This window comes from Polypterus senegalus, chromosome 3, assembly GCF_016835505.1.
Source record: "Polypterus senegalus isolate Bchr_013 chromosome 3, ASM1683550v1, whole genome shotgun sequence".
NCBI lineage: Eukaryota > Metazoa > Chordata > Cladistia > Polypteriformes > Polypteridae > Polypterus > Polypterus senegalus.
The window spans coordinates 20,709,679-20,726,748 of NC_053156.1; the positions used below are offsets into that span (position 1 = coordinate 20,709,679).

The window sequence follows — 17,070 nt, forward strand, 5'->3', positions numbered from 1 at the left end:
TGTAAACGTTTTAATACGAATGGCATATCAAGATCTCCTCTGTGGTCTCACGTTATCTCCTGAAGATGTACTACATTACCTTTCTTGTCGTCTGTTAAAATTTTACATATCAGAATTGTTTGACCAATTTTCAGTACAACTAATCTTGTCCCACTGGAAATGAATAGATTATATGGATAAAAATACTATCCAGAAAAGCTTCTTTAAAGGATGAAACTGAGGACTTTTCATAAATGACTTAACATGAGGAAAAACTCAGAGCTCAGGAAGTGTGTCTGACAAAAGCATTCACACGAAAGAGAGGTGAGAGGACCGTTGGCCTTGGCCGTCAACTGGAAATGGTTGAGACCAACTTAAAAAAATCCCTTGGCAATAATCTTGTCTTGTCTCAAGATTTTCTTTTATAATAGAGAGACAAGGCTAGAAGACCATCTCCAAGCAGCGTGATGTTCCTGTGATAACAGCTGCAAATATTATTAAGAAGGTGAAGGTCTACGGGACTGTAGCAAACTTCCTTGGTTGCTGCCACAAGTGAAAAACTGACATCATAACGGGTAGGAGGACAGGAAGAATGATAGGCAAAAAGGACAACTTTCAAAGAGTTAGAAGCTGAACTCCAAGGTCAAGGTTCACGAGTGTCTGATCATACATATCATCCATTGCTGTGTCAGTGGGCTCAATGGAAGGATTCCACATAAAAAAAAACAGACTGGAATTTGCCAAAATTTATACTGACAATGACAAGCTACAATGCTTCTAGGAGAATGTCCTTTGGACAGATGGGACAAGACAGGAGCGTTTTAGAAAGTCACCTCAGCTTTGTGTGCACAACCAAAAAAAATGAAGCTTTCAAAGAAAAGTACACCATACCTATTATGAAACACAGGGGGCTCGGTTATGTTTGGGGCTGCTTTGCTGCATCCGGCATTGGGTTCCTTGATTCTGTGCGGGGAACAAGCAAAGACTAGCAGGACATTCTGGAGTGAAACTTGCTGCTGCTCAGTGTCACAAAGCTCCGTCTCATCCGCAGGTCATGGATCCTCCAACAGTAGGATGACCCAAAACACACAGCTGAAAGCACCCAAGAATGGCTACAAAAGAAAACATTTGACTATTTTGAAGCGGCCTTCTATGAGCCCTGATTTGAATCCTATCAGGCAGTCTGGAGAAGACCCCCTTCAAACCTGAGCCAGCTGGAGAAGTTTGCTCAGAAAAAGTGGGCCAAACTACCTGTGGACAGGTGCAGAAGTCTCATGGAGAGCTCCAGGAATCGCTTGTTTGCAGTAATTGTAAACTCTAAGTATTAGATTAAGTGTCCCATCATTTGTGTCCATGACATTTTCATTTATGCTTTCATTTTAAATATTTTGTCGAATCAAAACTCTAAAGCAAGGACTAATTTTTGTGACATACAGAATAAACAATGACGGATGCCAATTACTTTTGTCAATTTCAAGGTATTTCAGATACAATTGTAAGTTTTTTTTTTTTGTGTGGAGGGGTACCAACTAATTTTCCCACGTCTATAATTATTAAATGGATAGATTTGTGATACTATTTTAAATGAAAGATCAAGAGGATAAATAAGAAGTTCGTTTTCATAGCCCATTTGGCTTTACTTTACCATGTTTGGAGAGCACATTAGAACCCCTGCTCACCAACAGAAAACTGAAGGACTTGAAAAACGTCCCTGTTGGTCAGCACGCTCTGCGGACGACGAAAGATACAACAAGCCATGGGAGGTTGTAGAAGCAGCTGTGTATGGAAATAGCATCTTTAATAACATATATAAACATCTCAGGTATGTACATCTGTATATAATAAACACGGGGGTTACCATAAAACAAAACACAATCTTTGCAGGGGGCCAAAACTGAGACGCGTCCTTCCTTTATTACTTCACCCGCTTTGGAGCGTTGTCTATCGGGAAAATTTGAGTATCTTATTTCTTTTTCTGTCATAATCAGCTTTTTGATTTTAAATCACATAAAAATGAGGGGAGAGTTTCTAACAAATGATGAAAAGAAAAAAATTATATATATATATATATATATATATATATATATATATATATATCATCAGCTGCACCAGACTGATTGCCTGAATGGCTAGTGACTGGAAGGCTATGCTGCTTTACCCAAAAACAGAAAAGTCCAGGATGAAAACACTTTGTTGGAAGCTTGCACTGCTGCAATTACCAGATACCAACACAAGATGGCACTAACACTACATTGACAGTGCAAGAATGTGCACTCCTGCAGAAGGTGGGCATCATGTTATTGAACACATTCAGCTGCACAGAACTGAGGGGCTTCTTCTTTAGCCACTAATTGGGAGGGGGGGTAATAAAAAAAATAAAAAAAAAAAAAGTATCTAAACCTGTGTGGCTACCCCATGGCTTGTAGATTTGCACTTTATATTTTTACAGTATCTTACAGGATTGCCCAGGGGCTGCATGAAGTTGTGTACACTCAAGCACTCCAGCCTTCAAGACGAAACTTAGGGGGTTTTGTTAAGCTTTGAATCAGTCATGAGTTGTGGTGTCCCTTTGTCATTGCACTGGTGCATTTACTAATTTGAGTGGGGGGTTAGGGCTGCTGCAGTGTGAATCAACCTTCTTTATTGATAAATTTAAATATTTTGTACAGTTAGACTTTTTAATACATAATAAGACATTCATTAGTGCTGTGGGGAAGGCTTCATTCCATGCAAACTCATGCACTCTGACAAAATTGTAAACCACTGGCTCATCTGGAGATGCCAGCATGGGGAGCTTGAGTGCCTCGCCACGAGAAGGCATTAAACTGGCTGTCTGTGGCTTCTTTAGAGGCCTGCCCTCGTATGTAAGTACTTTTGTGTCAAGGGTAAGGAGAGGCCATGTCTGACAGGTACAGAAAGATGGCAATAACAGTTTTTAAAGTGTTTTGCCAGTATGAAACTGGATCAAACCACTGACGTGTGTGCAAAATATCAAATTTGTGTCGAAGCAGGCGATAAATCTTTCCTCATGTGCAGCGGTCAAACTCAAGGACCCCAACCGTACTAGTGTATCTGTATACAAGGTAGTGGCATTAAGCCAGGCCCCTCTTGGAGACTAAATGAAAGCTCACACCAAGGAAATGGCAATAATGTTTCCCAAACCCAAATTTCTTCAGCACGTTAAGCAAGGTGAAGAATGAAAAATAAAAAAATAAAAAAAAAAAATGGAGAAGGGCAGTCGAAGAGGTTGAGTTGCTCAGGCTGCTCTGTGTAGCATTTCTTAATACTCCTGGGGTAAGAGGGGATTGTGGGGGTGAAAGGGCGTGTTGAATACAGTCCTGGCTGTCATCCGAAAGGTCCAATGAATGGCCAGCAGAATTCAGCCACTCAGAGGGTGCAGATCCACCTTGACTTTTTCTCCGCTGCTCAGCATCCCAATGGTAGGGTAGAACCCACCTGTTGGAACTACCGCTTCCCGTCGTCCTATAATTTTCCCATTCCGTGTAAAAAACACCTTGAGAAGAAGAAAAATACAGAAGTCATAAACAATAAGCTTTTTAAAAAAAAAACCAAAAAGAATCTTGCACATTCCCCCCTCATGCTGGTATCACAATTTATAATCAAATAAATCAAGTCCCCATCAGTTTATCATTGAACAAAAAAATTTGAATCTTATATTCAATGCTGAACTTATCCTACAAATGCTATGTCAGTCAGATACCAATTTAATTTTATTAATAGACACAAGAGCATGGAGACTAAGCAATGCCCTGGTACAAGCCTGAAACAAGGCCTCCACAGACTCGGGGACTTTGAAACACACAGCTTGACAGATTATTGGTTACTACAATGTAAGTGATACATATTCTAGTTCTTGTAGTCTAACGTTAAAGGCTAGATTAGATTAGGTAAAACTTTATTAATCCCTCTGGGAAATTAAGATGCATAGAGCAGCAGAAATGTACAAAACAAGAGTACAGACTCGCAAGACAGATAATATACATCCAATCAATCAAACAATAAAGATGTAAAAATAAATTCAACAAGTACATAGGGTGGAAGCACTGAATTGCCTGATAGTAGTGGGCAGAAAAGACCCCTAGAGGGGCTTCTTAGCACACTGTGGTGGAATGAGCCAGTGGCTAAAAGTGTTCCAAGTGAGCGCATCCTGGAGGGTATGGAAGGGATTTTTCATGATGGTATCCAATCCAAAGGTTATTTGGTTCCTTTAGAAAACAAGTGACTAACAGTCTTGCAGGGTCACATAAGGAAGACCAAATTTTTGACCCAAGGTTGTCATCCTCACTAATCATGTGCTAATCAAACAAATCGAAATCAAATAAAATAAAATACAGTGATCCCTCGCTATATCACGCTTCGACTTTCGCGGCTTCACTCTATCGCGATTTTTTCTCATACACGCTTACGTCACTACGCATGTGCTTTCTGAGAACTTTTATCTATGCCCCACGATGGTTCCTAAACGTGCTGCTTTTTCTAAGCCTTCTGACAATAAAACTAAGCACTGGAGGAAGATGCTTACTATCCAGGAGAAGGTGAAACTCCTGGATATGATCAAAGAAGGCAATACCCTACAAAAGCCTCCTCACGCATATGAAAAGACAGCGCCAGCAACTGCCTATCAAGATGTTCCTCAGCCGCGCACCCGGACACTCCTAGTACTCCTTCAGCGGAAGAAGACAATGATGCACCTGCTGAAGATACTGCACCACCTAAAGACTCTCCTACTGAGGTTGTGCCTTCATAGGTTAGTGGTTGTGTGTAAGAACTGGGTGTGTGTGTAATTAAATGTACAGTACAATAATCTATACTAATAAAAGGCAAAGCCCTCACTCACTCACTCACTCACTCATCGCTAATTCTTCAACTTCCCGTGTAGGTAGAAGGCTGAAATTTGGCAGGCTCATTCCTTACAGCTTACTTACAAAAGTTAGGCAGGTTTCATTTCGAAATTCTACACATAATGGTCATAATTGGAACCTATTTTTTCGTCCATATACTATAATAGACTTCTGCTCGATGCCCGTGGGAGGCGGAGTTACGCCTCCCACGTAATTTAGTGCCTGCCCATATAAGGCCATCCGTCAACGGCAATCCAATAGAAACACTGCCGCTAAATATTCACGGGTGAAGGACTGTGCTTATGCAGAGGAAGATGAGATGGTCAGGGTGGTGTTTGGCACAAACTCGGCGAAACTGCGAGAGAAACTTTTAAGTGCCGGGTCTTAGCTAACATTAAATACAGGAGCTGGAAACCTTCGATGCATGTACACCGAGCGGATCACGTGAACTGACGCAGTGCACAGACAAAAAGCAACAGTTCCAAAGAGTGCTGAACAAAAAACGAATTACACAATTGAGAAGGCAGCAAAAAAATATGAAGCGTCTGATACATACAAGCATATTCATAAGTGCAGCTACTGCAGAAACAAAGCACACGGTGGAAAAAGTCAATGTCCCGCTAAAGGAAGACAGTGTAAAAAAAAACCCGTGCATGCAGTGTGTCACATCTCAGATAAAGAGGAAGACGAGCTGTTTATTGATGCAGTAAGAAACGAATCGATGAATGAAACCTGTTATCTTTACAACGATTGACAAACACGGAATGTAACTTGAACACAACACATCGTACAAATACGAACCTGATTGAAAGAAATAATCAAATCCTTGATGACAGCAACACTCATAACACTCACAAAACAAATACTGTATATTGACACTCATGTTACGTTATTTTTAAAATGTTTCCTTTTCTTTTTCATAACTTCTTTAACACACTACTTCTCCGCTACGAAGCGCGGGTATATATATATATGTATATATACCCGGATCTACATACGCTCAAATAGATAAACCACACGCTGTGGCGCAATGGTAGAGACTTCACCTCTAGCGCGGACGTCCGAGGTTCGATTCCCGAGAGGGGATGCACTGAGTATGTACGCGCGCTTCCCAATTAATTTTACCTTCGCACCCCCTTGGTTTGAGACGTATGAAAAAATATGCGGTTAACGCAGAAAGACAGATCACCAATTGAAGCTTTATGAATAATGGATACTTTATTCGCCATCAATGATTGTTTTGGTAAAGCCATACTCAGTGTATTCATTAGATGAACGGTAAAAAAGTAAGAGCGAGGGGAGGGTGACTTATTGAGGCACGCAAGCGAAACCACAATAGCACGCGGGCTCGATGTACTGTAGTACGCGTCACACTCAATCTGAATTGCGCGATCACATTCGAAAAAATATATCTTTTCAAGTTCTATTTAGTCCATATGTGTCAAACTCAAGTACTGTAACTGTAATTATATCCGGCCCGCGAAATAATTTTATATACTGTATATATTGTTATTAATGGCCCGGGAATATGAAGCGCTGGTAACACAATAAACTACAGATCCCATAATGCAGCGCTTCAGCTGCCTTGCTGAACACTCACCGCGTTAATCAAGTCTAGTTTATAATGCTGCAAGTTATTGCGAAGCTAGCCCACACGATGCCGAAGAGAAAAGTTGATTCTGAAAATAGAGCCTTTAAAAACTGATGGGAGGCTGAATATATGTTTACAGACATTGCCGGTAAACCCGTGTGTCTCATTTGTGGAGCTAATGTGGCTGTAATTACAGAATTTAATCTAAGACGGCACTATGAGACAAAACATCAAGATAACCTGAACGACCTGAATGCAATGCAGAAGATATAGAAAGCAGAAGAGTTAAAGAAGAATCTGACACTTCAGCAGACGTTTTAACCTGTGCACAATCACAAAGTGATTTCAAGTGAAGCTACCTTTATGGGAGACACAAATGCACCAGTGCAACTTGCCCCACTTTCCCTATTACCAAGTAATGTTAAACCAAGTCGTCACTACGGTGTTCCCAAATACGCACTTTGCTGATAAACTGAGCGCACTGCGCACTGAGTTCGCACAGCGCTTTGGTGACTTTGAAGAACAAAAAAAGAATTTTGAGTTGTTTCGCAACCCATTTGCCGTCGATATGGAAACTGCACCTGTGCAGATTCAGATGGAGGTGATTAAGCTGCAGTGTAATTGCACACTGAAGGCAAAGTACGATACTGCAGGGCACGCACAGTTTATTCACTCCATTCCCGCAGAAATGCTCCAGCTCCGTCTACATGCGGCTCGAACCTTGTGCATGTTTGGTAGCACATATCTGTGTGAGAAGCTCTTCTCAGTGATGAAGATTAAAAAAACAGCACACAGGAGTCGCCTCACTGATGAGCACCTGCAGTCCATCCTGAGAATCTCCACAACACAGAACCTCACACCAAACAGAAACGAACTTGTGGCCAAAAAAAAGATGCCAGGCGTCCAGCTCTGATAAAATGACATAAGAGCAAAGACAACTGAATGATTTGATTTGTTATTGATGAAAAGAACAAATTTTACTTATATTTCCAGGTTTTGTTATGCACCATGTTCATATTTGAATTTGTATAATTTTGACAGGATATATTTTTATGGAGAGCAAAATATTATAAGTTATTTAAGGTTTGAATTGATTTATTCCGGAATAATATTCCTGTCTGTTTTTATTCATATTTATGTTCAAAAAAGTTAAGTTTTAAAAGTTTTAAAAGTTTAGTTTTAGTGTGTTCAATAAATGTTTATCCTGTTCGGCCCGCGACCTAAAGTGTGTTTTGGATTTTGGCCCCCTGTGCAATTGAGTTTGACACCCCTGATTTAGTCGACACAAATATCTTTGGTTGGAATGTAAGGCGAATTTACTCTTTATATTTGTATGGTGAAGAAAAATGTATGCAATGATGCCTTTTAACTTACAATCCTACCAAAGATATTTCTGTCGACTAAATAAAAATTCCTTCTATTTAAAATTTAAATAAAACTTGAACAGATACGATAGTTCATAATATCCACGCAGACTTGCACGTAAGAGCGGGAGTCATCCGTTTTAACAAGCAGCGTATTGCACTGATACCAAATAGCCTGCCCATTTAATTATTTAGGAATGGATAAATAAATTAAGATTTTGTACAAGTAATGTTTTTCATTTTTCTTCCCTGGTGGATTCTGCCACCTCCAGCAACTGTTGCTCGCACCCCAAAGAGTGTATGTATGTGTGTGTATATATATATATATATATATATATATATATATATATATATATATATATATATATATATATATATATATATGTGTGTGTGTGTGTGTGTGTGTGTGTGTGTATATGCATGTATTGTGGTCACGCCCGGCCGGGACGCCCAGGAGGACCAGAGGAGGGCTTGTGCCATCTCCAGACCGCGAGGGGGCGTCCGTCCTGGTTATGTTGGGGGCCTCGGGTACAGGGCTTGGAAGCCCAACCCTGTAGGGGCCCGTGGCCACCGCCAGGCGGCGCCCAGGTGCCTGAGGAGCCCTGGAGCCCAGCACTTCCGCCACACCAGGAAGTGCTGGGGGGAAGACGACAGGGGACACCCGGACGGCTTCGGGTGCGCAGCGCACTTCCGCCACACTGGGGTGTGGCTAGGACTGATTGCCGGAAGCAGCTGGAGCCCATCCGGGTTCCTATAAAAGGGGCCGCCTCACTCCAGTCATTGGCGAGAGTCAGGAGGAAAGACGACGGAGCTGGAGTGAGGACTGGAGGCGGCCAGGAGAAAGAGAGGCACAGGACTGTGTGGCCTGGACATTGGGGGATCGGTGCAAGAGGCACCGGGGTTTGTGAGCATGGTAGACTTTGTAAATATTGTAAATAAACGGTGTGTTGGGTGAAACTATGTTGTCTGTCTGTCTGTGTCCGGGCCAGCGTTCACAGTATATGTATATATATGTTTATGTGTGTGTGTGTATATATATATATATATATATATATATATATATGTATTTGTGTGTATATATGTGTATGTATGTATGTATGTATATGTATGTGTATATATGTAGATATATATGTATATATATGTGGATGTATGTGTATATATGTATATATATTGTGGAGGATGGCCGGCTGTTTATCCCGGTCAATACCCCCAAGCCGCCAGGTGGAGGTCCCCAGAAGACCAGCACGGCATCATGGACAATGGAGTTTTTATGCACCGCCCTGCTGGATGCCATGGGGGCCACGAGAGGGAGCTGCAGGGAGGACCAAATGACCCGGAAGTTCGTCATAGGAAGAGCGACGGGCTTCCGGGGTGAGAAAAAGCATTGTTTACCCTGACCCGGAAGGAATAAGGACTTATGGACTGTTGGATTGGGAATACTTCCGGGTCGGGGGATATAAAAGGACTGTGGGAGCTCCCAGACGGCGAGCTGAGTTGGGAGGTAGGGTGGCTAAGCGTCTGGGAGTTTGGAGGATTGGTTTATTAGAGAATTGTTGGTTTATTAGAGAATTGTGGAGAGGAGCGTGCTTTGTGCACATAATTATTATAATAAATAATAATTGGACTTTTATCTGGTGTCTGACGTGTGGTCTGAGGGTACAAGGGTGCGAGCAAGCTCTTAATCTGTCACAATATATATATATATATATATATGTATGTATATATGTGTGTGTGTGTATATATGTGTATACGTATATATGTATGGATATGTATATATATGTTTATATGTGTGTGTGTATATATCAGCAACACTCATCACTCACAACAGTGACAAAACAATTACATTGACAATCATGTTATGTTATTTTCAAAATATTTCCTTTTCTTTTTCATTACTTCTTTAACACACTACTTCTCCGCTGCGAAGCGCGGGTATTTTGCTAGTCTACTATATAAAAGCGGTCAGGATTGTCCTACCATCCCGTGAGTGCAAAGCGTAGCGGTATTCCGCTTATCACAGACTTACTACTTGCGTACAAAGCGACGCGATGTGAGCAGAGTTCTGGTGCTCCCATCGTTCCCTTGCTTTTGTGCGCGATGTCTCTGGAAATAATTAATGTTGATGGAGTACAAATGCCTCACCGCGTAGTAAATATCAGCGGAGAGGGTGCTTGCTTATTCTCATCTATAGCTTATTTAGTCTTTAGCGGTACAGATCCGGGCTGACATTGTATGACTTTGCACAGGCACTCGAGGGGATAAAAAAACTTTTCGGGAGATGTTATGAATGGACACTTTAATGTTCTCATTCCCTACACTTACATGCCTGATGTACACATGGAGTGCACACAAATTGATGATAAAAGTCAGTCGCCTTAAAAGGTGGGTGAGCCTAATAATATGATATTTGTTGATATTTGTAACGTCTAATATGTCTTATTTTCTCTTATATATTGGGTAATACGAGTGTAATGGTGACAAAAGGGTGTTATGTCATGTCTAGAGGGCTCTAATAATGTTAAAAAACGTATTTAGAAGGTCGTAGACAGGTTTTCTATACTCTAACTGCAAAAATATTCGATTTATAAATAAAGAATCCTACTTCGCGAAAATTCATTTATCACGGTAGAGTCTGGAACGGATTAACCGTGATAAACGAGGGTTTACTGTATTAGGCTGTATCAAAAAAAAAACTTGAATATAATACTCTTAAGTTGCCATCTAAAAATTACATATATAGTGCCTTTCTGTGATTTATTTAAAATCATGGAACTAGACAGTGGCAACGTGTGGCATGTTGGTTGGATGTACAAGTAAGAATTCCTCTTTACCTTGAACATGTGACAATATTAATACTACTCACTTGTCATGCTCTTTTCTTTTCCCCTCCTCATTCACATTTCTTTTCTTTTAATGTTTTTCTCACATAAACATGCTCATCCATCTTCTGTAATCATTTTGCTATTATAAATTAATTTTCCAAAGTAATATTTATCCGAATTGGTAAACTGTCTTCTGCTTCTTAGATTTTTCAGGTAAGAATGACAGAAGATTTGAAGTCAAATAGTTCTACTCACTAATCATTATGCCAAAAAGTGGCAACATATTCTATGTTGATTAGTACATGTACAATAAGTAAGAGATTCACTGGTCTCTGTACATGCGACAACAATGAACCTATAAACCTATAGTGCTTAAAAGAATGTTCCACTGAAAAATTATATATTTTTTATGTTACTTGTAGTTTGTAGTGAACCCCGAGAAAAGTTTTTTACTCTTATGCTTTCATAGAGAACGGAGATAACAATAGGTGTCTATGGTGACCATTGCCAGAAAACAGCAAAGAAATTCAAAATAATCCATGAAAAAAATCTCATATTATTTGTTTGGAAAAATCCACATGTCAAGCCACCTACAATGTAGTCTTACAACATTTTTTTTTATTTTAATTAGAAGCAGATAACATTCCATACAATTAAGTCAAACTTAAAGAAAAATTAAATCCCCACATTTAAGAGAAAGAGAGGAGAGCCCACAACCAAAGCTACTTTGTAAAAGCAGCAAGAAAGGAGGAGTATCATTTACCCCAAAATGGAAGCTTATTCTAAAATGTTATTGATTAGATCCTGTCATATTTTTGAAATGTTTTGTACAGATCCTATAAGTGAGAATTACATTTTTCCGATTTCAAATACTATATAACATCACTGACTTGAAAGTGGTGGAGTGGGATTCTTCCAGTTGAGCAAGATAAGTCTACATACTAGTAGTGAGGTAAAGGAAATTATAGCTTGTCCTCCTTTCACTTCAAGCCCGTCTGGGAGTACACCAAACACAGCTGTTAGTAGGTTTAAAGTGACTCTGACGCTAAGGATATCTCGACAGGCATTCAAAGATTATTGTCCAAAATATTGTTAATTTGGTGCATGCCCAGAACGTGTGGCCCAGTGAGGCTAGAGCTAGATTGCAACATACACAGGTTGAATCTTGCCCTGGAAACATTTTGGACAATTTTAAACGAGATAAATGTGCTCAATAAAAGATTTTAAGTTGAATGATTGAATGCTTTGTGCATATGGAGCTATAGTATATTCTGTGCATGGGTGCCTTCCACTCCTTTTCTGTATATAATATTAAGTGAAAGATCCTTTTCCTGTACTCTGGGGTCTTTGAAAGGAAGGGACTTTAAACATTTTTATAAATTGTAGAGACGCTATCGGAGCTTTCAAGACTGATCAATATTTTTAATGATATAGAACTAGGTGGGAGGTGAGGAAATTTGGGCAGGTTCTGTTTAGCAAAGTTTCTAGCTTGAAAGTAAGTGTTGACGAGCAGTTGTATTTGAAGCGTAATTGTTCATAGGATGTGAAGACATTATCTATGTACAAATCTCTGAGTGTTTTAATCCCAGACATTTTCAAACATTAAATATTGTATATGTTTGAGAGGGTGGAAAAAGGTGGTTGTCATGTAGAGGTATAACATATAAAAGCTTCTGTCTTAAAGTGCTTCCTACACTGGTTCCATATTCTGAGAGAATGAAGGGCAATTGGATTATCAGTGTAATGATGATAATTTGTATTTACTGGACACAGAACAGGACTGCAAGATTTTATTTATATGGCAGACCAGGCTTGTGTTTATTTATCGATCTGTGTCGATGTCCAGGTCTTTATAGCTTGTACATTTGCCACCCGGTAATAAAACTGAAAATTAGGTAGTGCCATGCACCCTTCTTCTTTAGGTCACTGTAGAGTTGCCCTTTGGATGTGTGGATGTTTCGAATTGCAAATAATTGAGGTTATGATTGAATCTAATTTCATAAAAAATGATTTGTTAATGTATATGGGGATACTTTGAAATAGGAAAAGATGCTTGGGAAGGTGGTCACCTTAACAATGTTGATTCTCCCTGCTAATGTAAGATGGAGGGTAGACCATCTATTCACGTCTTCTTTAATTCTTTCCATGCAGACAGCAAATTTTTGTTGAAAAAGAGTTTTCTATTTACTTGTGATATTTACCCCTAGATATTAAAACTGACCTGCTAAATTAAATGGGAAGGTGTCCAGTCCAATATTGTGTGACAGAGAATTCACTGGAAAAAGCACACTGTATTCAAATTGATTTTCAATCTGCAAATGCTTTTAAAACTAATGGCACAGAATTTTGTGGTTCACCTATATACAGTACCATATCATCTGCATATAGTGATATTTTCTGTTAAAGTCCTTCTCTGAAAATCCCCTTTATCTCTGATGCATTTCGAACGCATACAGCCAGTGGTTCAATGGTGACTGCAAAGAGCAAAGGTGATAAGGGGCATCCTTGTCGAGTAGTCTGAAATAATGTTGTTAATACAAACTGAGATTTCTGGACTAATATAAAGTAGTTTGATACATGCACATAAGTTTGGGACGAACCCAAATTTGTTCAATGTGGTGAATAGGTAGTCTTATTCAACCATATTAAATGCTTTTTCTGCATCTAAAGATAATAAGATCTCTGGGGTGTTAGATTTAATAGGTGAACATATTAAACAAACGTCGAAGGTTAGAAGTGTCTGCCTTTAATAAATCCGGTTGGGTGTTGTGATATTACAGAGGGAATCACTTTCTCAGTCCTTCCGACTAGAACTTTGGAGAGTATCTTAATATCATTATTCAGAAGTACGATTGATCCGTATAATTCACATTGTAGCAAGTCGTTATTTTTCTTAGGAAAGGTGGTAATTTATGCTTGGCAAAAAGTTTGAGGTAGAATTTTGTCGTCTTTAGCTTCTATAAACATTGCTAATAATACAATGTATTTCGACTAAAATATTGTTTAAAGATGAAAAGAAAAAAAAAAAAAACACACTTGTAAATGAGAATGGAATGCGCACACTTTTGGCAGAGCATTTAAACTGTAGACCCGCTTCCCATGGTTACACTTGTGTTCATATCCACTACTGGAGTAGTTTGGGATAATTTAGCGGTGGTTCCTGAAACTGCATGAGTGAGCTAGACCTTCTGCTTGGTGAAGCATCTTGGATATGCACAAGTCTGAGGTAAACACTCTTCCTGACAATGTTTTCACTCTCTTTCCTTTTAAGATGTTTAGTTGTAAACGTCTCTAAATGAACTTTGCACTGTTGATATCATATGAAGTACTATGTTAGCTGAAGAATATGCAGTTACTAATCTGGACTCCTGACCAATGAATGAGACGGGGGCATGTCTTCATTTAAAATGATCAGTTGCATCTAAGTGTGTTCCATTTTAGTTCACAAGAGCCTTTTCAGGAAGTGGTTTATTTAAAATATTTAAGTAAAAATATATGCGTTTGAGACTTTGTGGGCTTATGACTGGATGATTTTAAATGTGGATCATGCAACATGAGTAACATTAGATATTTTCATGGAAGTTTTGATATTGGTTGCTGTTGTCCAGTGTTGGTCACCACAGGGTGTCTATTCTACTAGAAACTTTGTTACGTCTATTCTCCATGAAAACAACAGATTAAACATTTTTCAAAGCAGTCACTACGTACTACACGAGGTAAGTAACATATAGTAATATATAATATTTGGTGGTGTATTCCTTTAAAGCCTCCTGAAGCACAAGACAACAATCATTCTAAAATCTTCCACCACTAGATGGTGTTTGAGGCTGGCACAGAGGGGCTGACAGGGAAGACCACCTGCCAATGTAACTACAGTTGATTTTTAGCTTTTTGGCCTTTGGTATTTTTTTTCTTTCTATTTTCTTTCTTGTAAGATGTGTTTGTGAATTATGCTACATAAAATGACTAGATTTGTTGCATGTATTATAATGCATGCTATGAAATAGCATTCATGAACATCTTGGGTTGACTGCTGTTCTCATGGTTTATTTTATACTGTCTTTTTTGTTTTACATTACAACAATCTAGACAAGAACAGGTCATTCAGCCCAACAAAGCTCACCTGTTCTATCCACTAATTCTTGTAAAAAAATATCAAGTCTAGTCTTGTTTCCATTCATACCATCACAAAGTGTTATCTAAAGTTCATAAACATACAAAGCAGCTCATTAAGATAAGAATCAATTACTGACACCTCGTAAAACCCATTCCTCATGCCATCCACCCTGATTAGCTTTAGAATTGAGTACGTGGAGGTGGAGAAAGAGTTGAATATGTACTTGATGGCTGACTGCACAATAATATTTGCTGCAGATGCACAAACAAACTGAACATACCATAACTTTCTTCCCTTCATGCTCTTGTTCCATATCTTCTCCTTCTTCTTCCTCATCTTCATCATTGAGGTAGAGGACATTTTGCACACGTCTCTGCTTCGGTTTCACCTCCATGGAGTCCAGGGAGTCTTCATTTTCTTCTGGAGAGAGAAATATCAGCAAATTATTCTTACACTTGTGCCAGTCAGGAGGGGTCACGGGAGACATATTACCAGGTTCCATTTATTTACATCTTTTAAATTTGCACACCAGGCTACATAGCAGAGGAAAAATCTAGAAATAAAGAGACTTGCTCCCGTATATCTGTCTAAAAATTACAGGCAGGCAATGTGGTACAGTGGACTATGTGCAGGGCTTTAAAACACAAGATTCAATCTCTGTCTCAGGCTCAACAGTACAACCTTGTATGAGCTTCTTTACTGGATGGTGCTCTAACAGATTAAAATGTTTAGTCCTCTTTGCAGCAATCACAAATGTTATTACAATCCTCTGTTCCAATATTAATACTCGATGTCCTGCTGTAGCGCTTAGTGCCACTGCTATATTAACAGATATTTGGAGCAAGATGAAAGAAATGATTCTGCTTCCTATTATACTGTGAAGCGTTTATGCAAAATGTACATTTATTGCTGTATTATCATGATTACAATAAGTTCAAAAGGAACACCCAAAGCATTCCTAGGCTTTTAGTGCACCAGTCGGACTGAAACTATGCAGCCAACATGGGATTGTATGTGGGCTTCCTCTGCTATCTGGAGCTTTTGACTGCTATGATATCTATTAGACACCAGATGTCAGCATTTTCGAAGTTCTGATATTTCGGATCTTTTTCTGGCACAATCAGAAAGTAGCCCAAAAAGCTACACAGGGCTTCATCTACACATCACTAATTAAAATCATTTGGCTTTTATTCTTTATCTAATGTAATTTGCTTGTTTTATAGGTAAATATGGCAAAGATTTATAATTCATTTATCTCTGGTGCATTATAGTTGGAATCTTGTATAAGTGCTCTGTGCCTGTACTGAATAAACTGAATAAACTACACAATTAACAATACAAAATACAGGAGTGCTAAAAAAATGTCTATTGTTCATTGCCACGGTGCCCTCTTCAGTTGCGAGAAGCAGATCATAGAAACACGTGTCGCGTACTCTTTGCATGATTTGTCAGTAAAACTATGCAACATTCTACGATCTGCTTCTCGTAACTTAAGAGGGCACCGTGGCGGATGTTTGCCGACTTGCAGACGAACCACAAGCGTTACCTGGTAGGTAACCACCCATACAATCAGATTGTGATTCACACTATGAATGCCATGAATGTACTTACCCCGATCTACATGCTGTCAAATAAACGAACCACATGCCGTGGCGCAACGTAAAGAGGCTTTGCCTCTGACGTCCGAGATTCGATCCCCGAGAGGGGGTGCAGTGAGTGTGTATGCCTGATGAGCCCAGAATTAGGGCGAAACATGTGTTGCGTACTCTTTGTCTTATTTGGCAGTAAAACTATATATATATATATATATATATATATATATATATACACACACACACACACATACAGTGTATTGTCACATAGTGTGCATAGGAGACAGCTGAAGGGCTTAGAGATGAATGATAATACACCTGCCAAGGGGGGTGGGTACACTAACGCTCTTTCTAAGTTCCCTGCAGGCCTTTCCCGGGAAATCCCACCAGGTACCACCACCTCTACTCGGGACACATCACTTCCGGTCCCGAGGATGACATCACTTCCCCCCAACTTCCTATAAAGCCTCACACCTTTTCCATGGAAGGAGTTCTGTAAACTTGACTCAATCATGAATCGTTTGCTTTTGCAGCCAGGATACCAAATTAAACGGGTGGCTGCCCCAACCCTTGCCATGTCTCTTGTCTCTTCTTCTGACTTTATATATATATATATATATATATATATATATATATATATATATATATATATATATATATATGAATAATTTAAAAAGAGGGATAGTGACCCAGCAAGCCTCTAATGCTGTTAAAAACAGTACATAATATAAAATTTGATTGAC

The 17,070-nt window shown here is 39.3% G+C and overlaps 1 protein-coding gene across 3 annotated transcripts in view; it reads right to left on the reverse strand.

The window, feature by feature from the left end:
- Nucleotides 1–1,741: 1,741 nt before the first annotated feature.
- Nucleotides 1,742–17,070, reverse strand: part of spryd3 (SPRY domain containing 3) — a 154,932-nt gene continuing 139,603 nt past the window's right edge. For all 3 annotated transcript variants that reach the window (XM_039746762.1, XM_039746761.1, XM_039746763.1), the window contains exons 10-11: nucleotides 15,016–15,155; nucleotides 1,742–3,493 (exon numbers count right to left, since the gene is read on the reverse strand). In XM_039746762.1, coding sequence (XP_039602696.1) covers nucleotides 3,359–3,493; nucleotides 15,016–15,155 — 275 coding nt within the window. In that variant the 3' untranslated portion in view covers nucleotides 1,742–3,358. The remainder of the gene's footprint in view (nucleotides 3,494–15,015; nucleotides 15,156–17,070) is intronic.